Source organism: Chanodichthys erythropterus, chromosome 3 (assembly GCF_024489055.1).
Source record: "Chanodichthys erythropterus isolate Z2021 chromosome 3, ASM2448905v1, whole genome shotgun sequence".
NCBI lineage: Eukaryota > Metazoa > Chordata > Actinopteri > Cypriniformes > Xenocyprididae > Chanodichthys > Chanodichthys erythropterus.
In genome coordinates, this window is record NC_090223.1 from 5,105,624 (window position 1) to 5,124,385 (window position 18,762).

The following is an 18,762-nucleotide window of genomic DNA, read 5'->3' on the forward strand; positions in this document are numbered from 1 at the left end:
TATAATTTATTAGTAATTATAAATCATTGAAGAATTTACAGTATCTCACAAAAGTGAGTACACCCCTCACATTTCATCAACCATTTTAGCATATCTTCTCAAGCGGCGATAGTCAGCTTTATTTATAGTGCTTTTTACAATAGAAGTGATATAGCTTTAAAGGGATAGTTCACCCAAAATTGAAAATTTGATGTTTATCTGCTTACCCCAGGGCATCCAAGATGTAGGTGACTTTGTTTCTTCAGTCGAACACAAATTATGTTTTTTTTTTTTTTTTTTTAATTATATTTTTATTTGGAAAGGCAAATTTCTATCACATACATTATTCAAGTACATAGATGGAGATGGATACAGATATTTTACATGAGTTTGTCCATATTGCCTTTCTGAAATTTTCTTTTACGGACCACTACTTATTCAAGTTGGGAACCATAACAAAGCAGAACAGAACCGGGATGCGCACCACTTCAAGTAATTAAAACATCACATAAAAAGAGGGCAGGTCTACACAGAGCACAAATACAGTCAAATGAAATCAGATCTAATTGGTTTTACATACTCAGTCCATTTAGTCCAAATCTTATAGAATCTTTCTTTTTCAACTTTGAGGGAAAAGGATATCTTCTCCATAACATAAATCTCATAGACAATTTCAATTTCAGTTTCCAAACCTAGATTACCCAAATACACAGTTTCACATTTAAATGGAATGTTTACATTAAATACATTGTTTATGTGTTTATGGATCTCTTCCCAGTAAGGTCTTATTGTCTGGCAGTCCCAAAAAATATGGAAGTGATTGGCTCCGCAAATGATGATTTTTAACTGCAACCGCTGCCGTCTGTCAGTTTTATAATGCCAGTGGATGGGAACTCGAACAATAAGAGTGAATAAAACTTCCATAGACAAATCCAAATTAAACCCTGCGACTCGTGACGACACATTGATGTCTTAAGACACGAAACGATCGGTTTGTGTGAGAAACCGAACAGTATTTATATCATTTTTTACCTCTAAAACACCACTATGTCCAACTCCGTTCAGCACTCGGTTAGTGAGGTCTGATCGCACTCTGACAACAAAAGTGATGTCTCATGCATACTTCAAGGAGTGTCAGACTGTCGTTGTCAGAGCGATGTGCTTAGCACACAACCACACATTTCCACGCTCACTATCAACAAACCAATCAAATCCATTTAAAATAATTTTTTTTTTTTTGAAAATCAGACCCATTTTTATTTTTATTCAGGAATTATGTATGCACAAAACGATAACTTTTGATAACAGTAGCCTATTGTTAAAAAATAATAATAATATTGAGCAAACGAGTAAGGAGTAAGGACTGGTCGTCGGTGGGACATGGAGTTGGTGAAGGGAGACAGGCTCGTCCAGGGTGGACACTAGTGACTCACAATGCCCACCCATGGTGCGGAGACTGGGTTCAGAGCGTGTTTCAAACTGCCAAAGTCACATGATTTCAGTAAACGAGGCTTCGTTACATCATAACTGTTAAAAAACATTTCGAAATTTCAATGGTTCACCCATTAATCATGAGGATTCACTGAGATCATCCCCCGGCAATGAATCATTGAACAAAATCTCTATGGGCTCTGATCAGCTTTATACATTTGTAGATGTTTTAATGAGACATTAGTATAATGAAAAGGAATAATAGTAGTTAATAGTCTCTTACTGGCTTGTTTAGCTGAGCTGTCCACTGAACACACTGCAACAAATGCTGTTCTTACTTAGAGTTTTTGTCCTAAAAACAAGAAAATAATTTTTACTTGTCAAGAAAATGCTTCTTGATCTAAGAATTTTTAGATATTTGGACTGGAAACAAGACAGTAACAACAGCATTTTCTGCAGTGCAAACAAGCCCTCAAAATTGACAAAAGTAAACAATATTACACAGATATTGATATTTAATCAAGTATTTGATATTTAAATTTTATTAGTTGATTAATTAAATGCAAATGATAAATTTTACTTTATTTATTTTACTTTTACTTTTTTACTTTTTTTTTACTGTACTCATTTCTTTATTTTAAAATTTTCTGCTTGCAGTTAAATTATAGAAATAAAATCATTAAATTATTAGTGCTCAAACAAACTCTTTATTAAAAGTCACTGGACTACATAACGACGTGTTCATCCAAACACCATCCTCAGTTGTAAAAACACAGGAAGTGAAGGACCTGCTGCAGTCACATGACCAGCACACAAATAGAAGTCACGTGACTTAGGTTAAACACATAGTAGATGGTGTTCCTCTGCGCTCATGGTAGAGCCTCTTCTCCTCCCGCAGTGGAGCACACTGACCCAAACCATCAGGAAATTTGGAGTTGGACCACTTTGGGCCAAGCTGAGGGTCACTATTTCATTTGAATTTTAAATTAGACTTTCAATGACAGGTTTCCATTATTACCTTACTGAACCTCAGTGTATGTGCGTGTGTGTGTGTGTGTGTGTGTGTGAGGGTGAGTGTGTGCGCGCATGTTGTCCTGTTAGTATAAAGCCGGGTTCACACTGTGTGATTTATAACAGTCCTTTACGATGGTTACTTGTCAGACTGTACGAACATGATCCTCATGTCACACTGTGGGATCTCAGCTGTCTTTCATGTCAGATTGTACGACAGTCAAGACGCGTTAAAAACGGATGCACGCATGAAAACTTGTCTGGAGTTTTACATCATCAATCCACACACGTTCATTGACAGTGAGCTAGATTGAACCTGTGAGTGAGCTTGTCTTGAAAAACAAGACAATTTGACGTTCATCGTAGGAGAAATCACACTGGAGGATTGTGCGCCAAATCTTCTGACTTCTGAATTTCGTCGGAGGTAAAATTTGATCCCAACGGTCATTAACCGGCTGTCTGTGAACATGTCAAACTAGCGATCAAAGACAACAGATTTTAGGCTAGGATTATAGGACTCTTTTAGGATTTGCTAAATTAGTCTCAGACGACCAAATCGTGGCCAGAATCGCACAGTGTGAACCAGCCTTAAGTCTCCGGCAGTGAACGTGTCAAACCCAATAGAAAGTCATAAAACTTTAAAATGCACACAAACATCAACTGTCTCTGTCTGTCAAACAGCCGCTAGCCATGTAATGACACTCAACTCATTGTAGCCAAGTCTGGGATTGGGATACCTTTACACTTGTGCTGTGATTAAACTACTTTAGGGATGGTTTTGATGCGCAGACCTGGCAACCCTCCACTCCAAAGCCCCACCCCTTTCATGCACTTCGAAGTGGGATTTACAGTCTATGAGTGGGACACAGCTATAGTTTTGGTCTTCATGTTCATGAATGTGTTTTCTGAGAGTGAGAGGCAGTCACGTGGCACCTCCTGATAATGATCTTGATAATTCAGTTTTAAGTAAACGACATCACAATCAGTCAACTCATGACATAAACTTTCCGCACATAAACTGCCACTAGATGGAGCTAAATTCTTGAACTAAACTAGAGAATAATTGTTTTCAATGTTTTCTTCTGAACATATTCAGTTGTTTAAAGGACAAACTCTTCTCTAGATATCTGCTGTATCTGATCAGATTTAGAGGACTCTCTAGAGTCTCACATTGGATATAATCAGAGCCGTTAAATATGAGAGTTGCGACACTCTTTGATCTCGCCGCCACGCTGTCACGTGGTTCGTGTAGCTCTCAATAGTTCCAAACAAATCCGCGCCGTCAACTAGTTTGAATGGTTTTAAGCGGGACAGACAGCTGTAGCTATATTTGCAGCAATTATCCGTAAATATTGATGCATAATATACATTGATTATTACGCTGACACATTACATACGTATATGATAGCCTTTTTTTCCTGGGGAGTGGCGGAAACAGCATTAATCAGTTTTTGTGTTTAATTTTGGAGTGAAGAGGGGCTGTTCCCATAACGTAAAATACATTCACAGCAACTACTGTATTGCAGCATTTTTTTCAGTACATATTAACGCATAATTCTGATTAAATATTGAATAAAATTGATTACTACGTTGACGACACAGTAGTGTATTATATCTGGAGAGTGAAAGAGAGACGGCATTATCGTTAACAGTGTAGTATGTTAAAATGTACAGGTAACTGGAGAGATGGTTACTGAGTGAATTAACAATATGATCCATAACGTCAGCATTTCTGTTAACTGGATTCATTTCAGTATGGCTAATGTACCCCTTAATCATAGCCTTCCCTAAACATAGGCTATACCATTCATCAGCACACACACAAATACATACAAACATATGTATATGTATGTAGTATGTTATATATATATATATATATATATATATATATCAATTAAAAAGTAATTCAATTCAAATGGATTTATTTGCATGGGAAATATATATAATTTTTTTCATGCAAATAAAGTCCTTTGAATTAATTTTTTGTGAGTGTTTAAGGGGGCTGCTCCCATAAGGTATACATTTACAGCATGTACTGTATATATTTTTCTCATGCTTCTATGGTCATAAATATTACTAACATCCTAATGTTGCGTTATGTTAAGATACATTCACATAAACATACACAACAAGTTAATATCAATGAATGAAGCTGCTCAGTTTAAGTCAAGAAAGAAGTCTGGTCAACAGTGAAAAATATACAAGGCAACCAATTGCATTCAACAAAACATTTAATTATATATTATATCCAGGAAGAGTGTAGGTAATTTTTCCTTGAATGTTCTGTCTTCAAAGAAACTCATTCGACTTACTACAGGGAGAGAAAGATGGCAGAAAGCAGGCCAGAAAAGGAATATAAGTGTTCACAATAGCCATTACATTCTTCCAGCACAGCCGTAGGATGATCTGGAGACCTGGTGGTGAATCGAGAATCAAATGCTTATATAATCCTCCTGGGACCCAGGAATAGACTTCTGTCCTCTGTAGCGGACATTATATTTTAGTGATTTTCTCTGACATCATACATGTCACAGTTTTAAGTCTGGATGTCCTGTAAAGAGCACATTCAGGGCTTTGCAGAGATACCAGATTTTTAGAGGTTTCCCCATTACAACAACAACTTCTTGGTCTTTAAATATGACTAAAAAAATGAAAATTAGCACTCTTATGGAAATATGATAATATTTTGTGATTATTTAAATCGGATTAATTTTAAAATTGTTTATTATAAATCAACATCTCAGGAAAATGTTATGGGTTTTCAAATCAAAATATGACTTTCTGTTATGAAACAGAACATTGATTTCATACATGTCCACTGTAGAGGACACCGGGACTTAAATCATGTTTATCAGGCATTTCAGGACACACAACAAGTGAATAGGGAAAGAAATTATATATCAATATTCCTATTAATTATTAGATATTATTATGAAAATGTTGCCAATTATTGCTCCCATTATTACACTTCTTTTTTCATTGCATGTTGCTCCAAGAACACATTAATATGCAAATTAGATACAGTGTATAGATACATTGTATTGAATGGGAAAACCCATGTATGGCCATTTTACCCTCATACTGCATAAAGTAAAATGGTATATCAATTAATTCCATTATATGTTTCATAACATAGTTGAGAATCATCTTTATACAAAGTTTGGTTAAAAACAATCCTGAAGCCTAAAAATTGATTGGTGATTTAAAAAAAAATCCCATTGTTTTTGCCTATACATGTCATTTCATGTCATTTTATTTTTTAAACAACTTAGTCCTGGTGTCCACTACAGAGGACATAGCATAACATATGAATAAAATATAATTTTTTAAAAATGTTATTTTTTCATTTGTTTCTTATGCTCTAAACAATATAATGACGTGAAAAAATACTAAATTTAAAAAAAAAACATTTGGGGGTCTCAGGAGGATATACATTGATAACAAAAGCATTCAAACTCCACACTATAGGTAATTCTATAGTTACTTGAATTTTTGGGTGAGAGCATTCCACTGCCAGAAGCAGACTGTGGGCCTGTTTCTACCTGGTGTTAAGATGCGTTTTGGCTGATCACAAGTGGACAACACTAAATACAGGTGTAAATGGGGTCTAGTTTGAGCTTGTCCACTTTCGACCACTTCCAGAGATATTTGAAAATTATGCTTTCATAGTGTAAACGCTCATGTGGTCGAATGCGTTCAAATCGCCACTAAAGACCGTCTACTCTCCATCTACTGACCTAATGTGTAAACATTATGGGAAGTACGCTAGCCAGACGGGATTTAAACTTTGTTGGCTGAAGTCCCAAATTTGGTTTGAAGATGAAAAACATACCAAAATGTTCTCTCACCATCCCTGATTTTTAACACACACTCACTGCGTTCAGCTGGTCTCGCAGCTGTCAGAGCAGAAACAAACACTGATGCTCTCTGTATGTTTTCCTGTCATCTCTAGGCGTGTTCATATGTAAACTGCTCAAGCTTATTTTGTCTATTAGATTGAAAGATCTGTAAAAACCCATACATTTACCCACCCCCTCGAAGAAATCGGGACAGAAGTGGTTGAAAGAGGACAAAAGAGATGGATTAAAACACCAGGTGTAAACGTGTATGTGTCTCCCTTGTCCACTTGTGATCCGATCGACCAAAACGCATTTTAACTCCAGGTGGAAACAGGTCCTGTGTCAGGCCCCAGAGGAGACCGGGTCTGGAGTCGAGTCAAGCCTGCTGCTGGACAGAACTGGGAGTTGTGAAGAAAGAGGAAACAGTGTTAAGGTTAATACATTGAAGGACAGATTAAATATACATTTCCAAAACATTTTTTTCATGAGGTTGACATTACAGAAGTGAGAGCACACACCTACAATTCGGTCCATAACTATTTGGACATTTGTCATGATTTCTGTTATTTTGGCTCTGTAATCCAGTACAGATAAAATTAAATGAGAAAAAAAAAATACATATCTATATACAAACCACTATTGTTATTCAAATTTTTATTTTTCCACACAATAACATTATGGAAGAAGCTGGGTGATTATTTTGCTCATCCAAGAAATTATGCAAATAAGGGAAAAGATTTTATATATATATATATATATATATATATATAGAGAGAGAGAGAGAGAGAGAGAGAGAGAGATGTAGATAGATAGATATTTTATGCTGTCATAGAGGTGTAAATTTAATGATGATTTAACATTGAGGTCATAGTTTGTGGGGGTGTTTTTGAACTTGTTGCTTTATATTCAGATGTGTTTAATATTCTGGCCACCTCATGTATGTAAATAAGAAACCCATCTGAACACAATTTAGTGAAACATCACCTTTAACTATGACCTCAGTATTGAATTTAAACATTTCTGACTGATTATAAACTTCATTAAAGTATAATTCATGGCAGAGCTGTTGTATTGAATTACATTAGATTGTAAAGGTGTTCCTAATATAGTGTATTCAACCTCCTTACTGTGTTACTCTCTGGCAACTAAGTGTTGCTAACATTAACAACAAATCTAATAACCGAAGATAAACGTTGTTTGACAACGAACTTGTAAAGGTAAAGGTAAATGTGGCCCAACTGACGTCAGATTATGGTAGCTAAAGTTAGTGAAGTGTAGTTCACTTAAGCTAGCTGCAATTAGAGTCTAACTAACGTTATTAACTTACAATAAACATTAACTAAAGCAGGTTACATAAAGTACAACTACTGACTAGATTCATGAGAGGTCAGTTAATGCATTCAAATGTCAAAAATGCAGTAATTTCATCAACTTACCAGCGAGCGAACTTCAGAATCACTGAAAATGAATGGGGTTCAGCGCTGGAACTATCAGTGTTTGGAACTATCGGCTGCTTCACGGCACGCGTTACTTCCGCATTCCAAAGTTCCTATGGAGGTCTATGGGAGTGTCGCAACTCTGTTTTTCCACGGCTCTGGATATAATAATAGAAAATGTTAAAGTTTAAATCTCTGGACAGAGTTCAGGTTCTGTTCTTCTTCCTTTAGATCAAATAGTGTAATTTTAGTCTCAGAAGGGAGGAGTTTATTCACACTGACTGCAGTTTCAGTAAACCACTTTACACCAGACGGGCAGCACATTCACCATAACAGGTTATTATAATATTGGCGAACTGCTGAACAAAATGTTTGTGGCATTTATTTTCTTCTGTTTGAGCTCATGCAATCTATCTGGTAAGTGTTTTTATGGCTTCACTTCAGTTTATACTATCTGTCTGCCTACACATTTGCTCTTTTTTATTTCCATCACTTATTTTTGCCATTAAGTTTATCAGACTAAAATACTCACATGCTTTTGTGTTCATGTTTGAAATGTTGCCATTTTCCCTTCCAGTATGAAAGGTTTAGCTTATTGTGAATTACTCATTTATACATAGAAATTAGTTCAGTGATTTTTTTTAATGACAAAGTATTACTAGTTTAGTTAAAATAATATTTGAAATAGTTTCAAAATTACTAAACTGTTTCTGTTTGTTCATCAGGTGTGTTCGGTGAGTCTGTGTCAGTGATGGAGGGAAACTCTGTCACTTTATACACTGATGCTGCTGAAATACAGATTGACGATCTGATACTGTGGACATTTGGACCTCATGACATTCTCATAGCTAAAATCAACAGACAGAACAATAAGAGCAGGTTTTATGATGAAAATGCTGAGGGGAGATTCAGAGACAGACTGAAACTGGATCATCAGACTGGATCTCTGACCATCATCAACAGCAGAACCACAGACTCTGGACTTTATAAAGTCACCAGCAGCAGAACAAGGATCACACTTAACACATTCAATCTCTCTGTCTATCGTAAGTTAAACCACTTTTCACAGTCTCAGTATTTTTGTAAAACATTTTTGAAACAGTTTTGCATGGCACTGATACTTTAATTCCAGTGTCGACACGAGTCACTTATAAATGCTGAACTTTCACTCAACACATCTCTCTTTCTTAAAGTTAATTACATTTATTCTCTTTATTTAGCTCATCTGCCTATTTCTTTCATCAGTAACTCATCAGTGTCCAGATGTGTGCTGCTGTGTTCATCAGCTGTGAATGTGAGTCATGTGACTCTCTCCTGGGTCAAAGGAAGCAGTTTATTGTCCAGCATCAGTGTGTCTGATCTCAGCATCAGTGTCTCTCTTCCTCTGGAGGTGGAATATCAGGATAGAAACACCTACAGCTGTGTGATCAACGATCCCATCAGAAACCAGACTCAACATCTCAACATCACTCAACTCTGTCACACATGTGCAGGTATATCACTGAAACTACACTTTTCTATTTCCACAAATCAAATGAAACATGCTCATGAGTGCCATTTCTTCTCACACAAGACTGCACCCACTGTGGTTTTACTGTGATCCGATTGGTCCACTTGGCTCTGGTGGGCGTGGCTATTGTTGCGGTGCTGTTTTATGAACTCCGATCTAAAAGTCAACAGAAGAGCATGCAGAAATAACCATCAAACGCTCAAATAACCGGATGTGGACATTCTTGAACGACTGCTTTGTGTTTGTCATCCTTTCAGTAGACTATATCATTCATGAATAAATGTCATGTAACTGATTATGAATTAATTTTATTCTGTACAGAAACTACTGCAATAAAATAATCACGAACAGTTGTATTTGTATATTACCTTTAACACTGCAAATTGGTTCTAAAGTAGCTTTTCCAAGAATAGCTTCAAAACCCACTTTGAACTTTGAAGTGTTCTTTCAGGGGTCATGTGGGATTAAAAAAAGATTGTCATACAAGAATTTTAGTGTGTATTTGTGCATACAACTTCATTGCCAAGCTGAGGTAAACAAACACTGATCTGAACACAGTCTATAAGGATGTACTTTTGCACACGAGAACATTTACTGTTAGTTTCATTTCTTTATTTTTAAATTTCCTGCATGCAGTTAAATTATAGAAATAAAATCATTAAATTATTAGTGCTCAAACAAACTCTTTATTAAAAGTCACTGGACTACATAACGACGTGTTCATCCAAACACCATCCTCAGTTGTAAAAACACAGGAAGTGAAGGACCTGCTGCAGTCACATGACCAGCACACAAATAGAAGTCACATGACTTAGGTTAAACACATAGTAGATGGTGTTCCTCTGCGCTCATGGTAGAGCCTCTTCTCCTCCCGCGGTGGAGACACTGACCCGTCCGACTCCTTTGTGTATGTCATCCTTTCAGTAGACTATATCATTCATGAACAAATGTCATGTAACTGATTATGAATTACTTTTATTCTGTACAGAAACTACTGCAATAAAATAATCACAAACAGGGGGATAAATGTGGGATAAAAAAAAGATTGTCATACAAGAATTTTAGTGTGTATTTGTGCATACAACTTCATTGCCAAGCTGAGGTAAAACACTCTCGCGACTCTCTCATATGTAGCGCTGGAAAGTCTGATTCGTTCTAGTGAATTAGTTTGTCAAAAACAGTCCTTTCTCTCATATGTAACTTTGGAAAATCATTCCATTGAATTATATATTGTAAATAAAAAAGGTTCCAAATAATTCACAGGACATGACATTTCAGGGAGTATTCACAATTGGATATTTATTTTTTTATACATGAATTCTTTTTTTTTTTTATATATATATATATACTACAATAATAGTATTGTTTTCAAAAACTTGCACCTTGAAACCATTTTTAAAAGTTTTCAGTCTCCCAAAACACAGCTGTCATGTACAGCTGCAACAACGTGTCGATGTAATCGATTATGTAAATTTGCATAAAATACTTGATGGCGGCTCCCGGGAATGCTGAAAATCTGCTGTCATTATAAAAATATCCGGCCCGATCTAAAGTATAGGAATCTTTTAAACAGAGAACAAATAAATGTCCTACAAGGTCTGTAAAACCAAAATGCCTACCACAGCTAATGGATGAACTCACGCCTCGATTGTGACTCATTTATTTAATTACGCTCCGTGAATCATTGTGAAACTTCAGGATTTTATGGACACCACCATGTTTGACACTGTCGCTATGGTTACTGCTGCGCTAAAGTTATAATGTGGTTGTGACTTCAACTGTTTGATCAGCGAATGAACTCAAACAGCTACTTTGATCTCCTGAATTAACAAAACATTTCAGGATTCACACTTGAAAGCAGTTGCTGCTAAATCCCAAAAAAGTGACCATGAACATCCATAGACCTCCCTTAAAGCAGCGCCATCTGATTTTTAATCGCTGTGAGGGATAGACATACATCTCTTCAGTGGGTTGTACTGTTATTTCATGTGTTTCTGTATTGTTCTCAAAACACTGCAAAATATCTTTCAGAGAAATTTCAGCAGACAAAAACTTCAGACCATATGAGCTGTGGAAAATTATAAGCGATCTGGGAACTTTATACAGTTTTTTTACAGTGGATGCCATTGAAAAGTTCTTTAACAGAGGTTTCCAAACCCTGGAGGGCCACTGTCCTGCAGAGTTTAACTCCAACACACCTGCTTGAAATTTTTTGTATGCCTAGTGAGACCTGGATTAGCTGTTCAGGTGTGTTTAATTGGGGTTGGAGCTAAACTTTGCAGGACAGTGGCCCTCCAGGACTGAGTTTGGAGACCTCTGGTCTATAGTAAACACCTACACTGCATAAACTTTTGTCAATATCATTAGGTAAAAATTAAATGCACAATATGTAGTTTTTTGCCGCTAGATGTCACCTATTCAAAACAAAAGCAGAGCTTGATGATGCCTTGATTTCATGGAATCTTGGGAAATGTCATCTTCACCTCACAGCCGGTTGAAAAGAATCGGGGCAGAAATCATGTTCATGGATGTGATTATTAATGTTACTGTAGTATGAAGCAGAGCAGGAGCGAGTGTTGTGGAGCTGAACGAGGATCTGGAGAGATTGATAATGAGAGACGAGTGCGACACACACCTCAAGAGCAGCGGGACTTTTATTATGCCTCAGTCGCCACTTCCGCTTCTTCCGGTCATGAGTATGAGGTAACACAGCTCTGTTTATCATATTAGATACATTTGAGTATGTTGAAAATGATATTATGACGTTACTCTGTGCGTTCGCTTGGCGTAAGATAGATCGATATTAGAATATCATATTAATATAAGAAAGCGAGATAAGACTTACTGTGTTGAACTATATAACATGATTAGTTTTCTGTTGATGAATGTACCCAAACAGTTGCTTAACTGTCTAATAAAAAATAATCATCAGATTAATCGGAAAAAAATACTAATAAAACAATCGATAGATTAATCGCTTGTAAAAAATAATCGTTAGTTTCAGCACTACTGTCATGTAAATTAATGGCCAAAATACATTAAAGGATTTTAGTTGAATGTGGTGTAATCCCTAAAACAGGTAGGGAATCTGTATCCATCTTAATACAACAATCAGAATGCTTTTACATCAACAAAACATTTGTTTGTGCAAGTGATCAGTTAAGAGCAGATGAGAGAGAAGGACTGAGACTGTTTAACCAGAAACGCTCTGTGGTTTAATGCACCTCTGCTAAAATACATGCTGTGAAGCAGACTCACAGGAAACTGAGGCTGGCAGAAACCAAAAGACTTATTTTTGTGCACATGAAGGTATGTGAGAAAGATGAAGTACAGAAACTGACCAGTGCAGTGAACAGTTTGTCTTTAACACTGAGAAATGAAATTAAAACATGCTTTATATCATTTGGGGTTCAATCGTATTGATATATAACATGTCTTATATATAGTTGTAGTTACAAAGTTACTAGTAAGGCCTAACTAGCTACTTGAGTAGTTTTTTCATTGGATACATTTTTACTCTTACTCTAGAAATTTAGACTATTTCACTTTTACTTTGACTAAATATTTATATAAGTACTTGTACTTGAATACAGTTTTTGGACACTCTACCCACCTCTGACTATCGCTCTACAATCCTTCACGCTCTTTAAGATCACAAACCTCTGGACTTCTGGTTGTACCTAGGATATCTAAGTCCTCTAAAAGAGGAAGAGCGTTTTCACACTTGTCTCCTCTTTAGCCAAGCATTCACATAATGCATCTCATATCCTTGTACTCCAGTTATATCAGATCAATTGCATATGACTATCTTTGCTTAATGTTGTGAAAAGCAGTTATGCTAATTATTCTCCATTTGCTTTTTTGTTTTATCTCGGGACACCTGTCCCAAGGACACTAGAGAGTACATGGGATTCAGTTTGGATCCAGCCTCTTAAAGAAGACCTCAGATGACCAACGCCTGTGAAGAGATGGCGCCAACTCCTGTGAGGACTTCAAATGACACAATATCTAGATCAACATGCTCCATTCAAATATTGCTATACAGTCAAACCAAAATTTATTCAGACACCTTGAACATTTAATTCGTTATTACAGTTTATTCAATGGTAATAAAATATGACAAGATCTCCAGAAATTTATTAATTTGAATATAAATTATTTAAATATAAAACCATTTGTGTGAACATGTTATATACTCTTATAATCATGTGAAAACAAAACAAACATTTAAAGTGTAAAATGTAAACTTGCCATATAGCCTACTAGCTACATGTAAAGGTGCCATTGTGTTGAATAGGGAGACAGGCAGCGCAGCGGTCAGCTCATCCTAACGCTCAAAGTAGGATTTGCCTGAGAGTTTCCCCTCCATGATTCTGATCAGATGAAAAAAAAAAAAAAAAAAAAAAAAAATCATTAAGGGGGCTGAGGAGAAACATAAAAAGTCTGAGGAACAGAGTGGGTACGTGGGCTACTGGAGCAGGCTCGGCGAGGGCAGGAGATGCAGGCTCGGCGGAGACTGGAGATGCAGGCTCGGCGGCGGCGGCTGGAGCGGAATGACGAGGGGTCCAGTCCATTCCCCTCATACACGACCAGAAGCCCCACTGGCAATGGAGTGGGTTCGGCGGAGTTTGGAGAGGCCTCCGTGGAGACTGGAGAATCTGGCTCAAAGGAGACTGGAGAGAGCTTGCCCTTCTTCCTCTTCCTCTTCTTTTGCCCTCTGGACTCAGTGGAAGTTTGTGGGTCCAGCAGGACACAAGGGAACAGTTCACTGGAGGGCTATGTGGAGGAAGATGGAGGCTGACGAACTGGCCAGGCCGCCCGTGTTTCTGGGGGGACTGGACGAGATGAGCACTTAAAATCCGGAACCTCTTCGACAATGAATTTGGAGCCATTTAAATACAAAATTAAAGTTAATAGTATAGTTTAAGGAAACAATACTCAGGTTCATCAAAACGGATGGTGCTCTCGTCCAGTCCATCCAGAAACAGGGCGTTTAAATGAGCGTCTGACCAATTCGTCAGAAAAGCCAACTCAACAAACTCCTCCACATACCTCTCCAGCGAACGTCCATACTGGAGGAGCCCAACGAGACGATCCGCTGCCGACGTTGGTGTGGGAGGCACGGGAGGAGTAGGAGCCTGGGAGACAGTGAATAGGCCCATCTTAAATAGTGGATCTGCAGCGGTTAGGTCCGTTCTTCTGTTACGGGTGCTGTTGCAGGAGAGAAGAGGCGTTCACAGAGATCCACTAAACAAAGATATTTATTACAATAAAGGCAGCAGGAACAACTAACACACGTAAACTTAACAGAGAACGGACAGGGAGTGAGTCCATTATAAAGGCAGTGATGATGAGGAAGTCCAGGTGCAGGTGATCCGTGATGATGGGGAGAAGATGAGGGAAGTAAGTGCAGGTGCGGAAACAGGAGGATTATGGGAAATGGAGTCCGGGAGACAAGGGATCTGTGACACAAATGTTGATCAAGACGCTTTCAGGACATGTGCAGCACACTTGAGGCATTTCTTAATACCAAGTATGCAAACTTCAGGCTTGTGTACTTAGTAGTTCAGACTCAGGAAAACAGACTCCTCAGGATGGGAGGACACAAGTCTGGTGATTCTGCACATGATACAGTAGTGTACTTGAATTTAATTTAATTTGTATCTTAGCGTACTTGATAACGTCACTCAGCTCACTCTGGCTACTCCAGTTATCTCTGTATGTATATTTTAGGCAACCATAAAATGAAATATGTTATTGTGCCAAAGCTGACATAATTGTCCCCACTGGGCAACATTGGTACACACACACACACATGCACTCACACAGAAATACTAGCCTTTGTAATGGTCCACGCTCATTTCCCCTCCCGCTGTTTCTGCCGTCGGCGGCGCGGGTGCACACGCAGTCCCGATGGCACATGGACATGTTGAACATTATTTCTTTGCAGAGAGCAGGCCAGACTTAAAGCTGCAGTAGGTAACTTTTGTAAAAATGTATTTTTTACATATTTGTTAAACCTGTCATTATGTCCTGACAGTAATGAGACAGATAATCTGTGAAAAAATCAAGCTCCTCTGACTCCTCCCAGTGGTCCTATTGCCATTTGCAGAAATACACCGCTCCCGATAAGAAACAATCAATCAGAGCCAGGAGGAGTGTCTTAGCAGTGTCAATCAAGCTCCTGTGCGCACTGATCACACCCCTCTCATGCACGGCGCGTACAGGCGTACAAATTCAAGATTACCGGTGTGCCGCAGGTTTGCTAATGGCAGACAAACAATCCAAACTGCCAATTCCTCGAGTGGCTCCTGCTCATAAAATAAAGACGGGTAAACGGAACAAGACAGATGACGATGATAAAAAGCCAAAAAGAAAGAATTAGATAGAGCCCGAAATATAGCGAGGGTAAATATCGGAGCGGCTTTTCCGAGGTGGAGGGAGCTACGTGTCCTGAAAGGATTAAAAACCGATGCAGAGTCAGCCACATTTCTGCTTGACAAGTAAGTATCCCTGCTTGATTTGTTTCATTTTTTAAGAACTACACAACTAAGATAATTTCAAAACAGGCCTGACAAATTATGTATGGCATGGTTTCTTGTAGATTTCAGGGTGGTCCTTTGCATAACATCATTTTATTTCGCCATAAGCAAAGCTGCGGCACACCGGTAATCTTGAATTTGAACGCCTGTATGCGCTGTGCATGAGAGGAGTGTGATCAGCGCGCACGCGAGCTTGATTGACACTGCTAAGACACTCCTCCTGGCTCTGATTGGTTGTTTCTTACCGGGAGCGGTGTATTTCTGCAAATGGCAATAGGACCACTGGGAGGAGCCAGAGGAGCTTGATTTTTTCACAGATTATCTGTCTCATATTCTACTGTCAGGATATAATGACAGGTTTAACAAATATGTAAAAAATAAATTTTTACAAAAGTTACCTACTGCAGCTTTAAACTAATTGCTTGTTTACCAAGTCGAAGTGAGAGTGCAACTGTGGTGCCTCGAACGAACCGCCAATCACCTGTATATTGTGGATATATGTATATATTTTTGCTTGGATTATTTCCTCTTTGTTTTGCTGTTTGTTGTTTTTTTGGTACTTTGGGTTTTGTTTTTCCCCTTTTTTTCCCCCCATCGTTGTTGTGCACCTGTATATATATTTCACCGTTGGACTGTATATTTTTGGCACTGTAAATAAATTACACTTGCACAAAAGTGCTATTGAGGGCTGAGCCATCATTTTTAACATCTTTTACGGACATTCACGTCATCCCCAAGCGAGTGGTGGTTCTCTCTTTATCACAGTTATAAAACACAACTCTTTTTCGTCACATCGCCTCTCCACCTGCATTCGCTGTTGTGACAAGACAATCTGCTTGGTTCCTGTTGGTCTCAGCAGGTCCAGTCTGCTGTGCAGTTTTCGTTTCAGCTGTGCTGTAGCTGGAGAGACTTTAGTGATTGCATGTGGCCTGTTTCTATAGGATAACAGAAAAGTGTTCAATTAGGGAACCCTTACCCTGTGATATCTTTAGAGCGTTCTTCAGAGTCTGGTTTAATCGTTCAGCCAGGCCATTGGTGGATGGGTGATAAGGCGCAGATCTGATGTATTGAATCCCATTCACACTCAGGAAGAATTGAAACTCTTCAGACACCACTTGGGGGCCATTATCGCTTACAAGCTGCTGTGGTATCCCAAAACGAAATCCGTTGAAATCCGATAGCTCAGTGAGGCCTCCATAGGGAGCAGTTCCTCTCTCAAGATCCATAAAGGTACTAAAAACATATTTAAATTGGTTCATGTGAGTACAGTGGTTCAATATTAATATTATAAAGCGAAGAGAATATTTTTGGAGCGCCAAAAAAACAAAATAACGACTTATTTAGTGATGGCCGATTTCAAAACACAGCTTCATGAAGCATCGGAGCATAGGTGAATCAGTGTGTCGAATCATTATTCAGATCGCGTGTCAAACTGCCAACGGCTGAAATCACATGACTTTGGTGCTCCAAACAGCAGATTCGACACTCTGATTCACCTATGCTCCGATGCTTCATGAAGCTGTGTTTTGAAACCGGCCATCACTGAATAAGTCATTATTTTGTTTTGTTTTTTTGGCGCACCAAAAATATTCTTGTGGCTTTATAATATTAATATTGAACCACTGTACTCACATGAACTGATTTAAATATGTTTTTAGTACATTAATGGATCTTGAGAGAGGAAGTGTACACTGCTCTCTATGGAGGCCTCACGGAGCTATCGGATTTAAACTAAAATATCTTAATTTGTGTTCTGAAGATTAAAGAAGGTCTTACGGGTGTGGAACGACATGAGGGTAAGTAATAAATGACAGAATTTTCATTTTTGGGTGAACTAACCCTTTAAAGAGGTGTGTGAACTCGCAAGTACAATGTCAGGAGAAGTAATTCGCTCTGGCCCTCTTCCTGTTCATTGGAGTGATGAGATAGTTAGCAGATTATCATCACTCAATGGCTGGCTGTCTAAGTGGTGTCCGCAGAATAATACAGGTTTCATAGACAATTGGAAAAGTTTTTGGGGCAGACCTGACCTGTTGAAAAAGAGATGGTATTCATCCATCCCAGGATGGTGCTGCTCTTCTCTCTAGTAATATGGCACATAGTCTTAGAGCTGAAACATGACAAACTAGTGCCCAGGATAGGAAGCAGGCACACTGGCTAAACCGGCCATCTGCTAGCTGCCTCACATTACAGAAGTCAGATAAATCCCAACACATAGAGATATTATCATATTATCACATAGAGACTGTGTCTGTACCCCGAACATGAAGAGGAATAAACACCTCTGAGCTATGGCCATTACAAAAATCTCAGTTCATTCTCTGTGAAGCTGTATAGCATTCAAGTAACAAGTGAGTGTATCTTGTTGAGAAAAAAAAAAAACAGTTTAAGTTTTCTTTAAAGCTGCAGATTCACCTTATTTAGACCTTAATCTGATTAAATATCATTGGAAAGAAGGCAATCTATAATGCATTCCAATAATGCGACTAAAATAGGAATACTCCGCCTGTCGTAATTCGATTTGTGTTTACTTCGAGTATGACTTTAGTCGGATTAAAGTAATAAAACATTGCAGTTTACATGGTCCTTTCTTAATCAGTATTGTCTTAATCGTATTAATATCGGATTACTGCTGTCCATGTAAACGTAGTCACTGTGCTCTGCAAGCATTGAGTAAAAATGCAAAAAATGGGCTATGTGAGTTGTGTTCGAAATAGTAAATTGTGCGCACGATATAGCCTACTATTTTTTCCTCCATGTCATGTCCAGGGCTCCGTACAACTCAATACACTACAATGTGTAAAGTTAAAAAATGTAATATTACTAACACAAGATGCATGCACTTTTTAACAATTTAGAAAATTAATGGTTTATTCAAACACTTTTATAACTTAAAAAAAAAAAAAAAAAAATATATATATATATATATATATATGAGAAATAGTAAATCGAGGGAATGAAATAGTAAATTGTGCACGTTTTGGTAAATCGAGGGAACGAAATAGTAAATTTTG

At 37.9% G+C, this 18,762-nt stretch overlaps 2 protein-coding genes across 2 annotated transcripts in view; both read left to right on the forward strand.

Annotated features, from left to right (window-relative positions):
• LOC137015101 (zinc finger protein 271-like) overlaps positions 1-18,762 on the forward strand; it is a 448,677-nt gene that overhangs the window by 377,008 nt on the left and 52,907 nt on the right. The window lies entirely within an intron of this gene.
• On the forward strand, positions 7,993-9,573 carry LOC137015746 (uncharacterized). Its single transcript, XM_067380726.1, has 4 exons — positions 7,993-8,113; positions 8,422-8,742; positions 8,917-9,189; positions 9,270-9,573. The coding sequence occupies exons 1-4, from the start codon at positions 8,065-8,067 to the stop codon at positions 9,392-9,394; spliced, it is 768 nt and encodes a 255-aa protein (XP_067236827.1). The 5' UTR covers positions 7,993-8,064; the 3' UTR covers positions 9,395-9,573.

Bases quoted from the DNA above. Each gene is read 5' to 3' on its own strand.
- LOC137015746 (XM_067380726.1), top strand. From the start codon at position 8,065: ATGTTTGTGGCATTTATTTTCTTCTGTTTGAGCTCATGCAATCTATCT. The intron at 8,743-8,916 runs GTAAGTTAAACC...CTCTTTATTTAG, and splicing joins ATTCAATCTCTCTGTCTATC to CTCATCTGCCTATTTCTTTC. The intron at 9,190-9,269 runs GTATATCACTGA...TTCTCACACAAG, and splicing joins ACTCTGTCACACATGTGCAG to ACTGCACCCACTGTGGTTTT.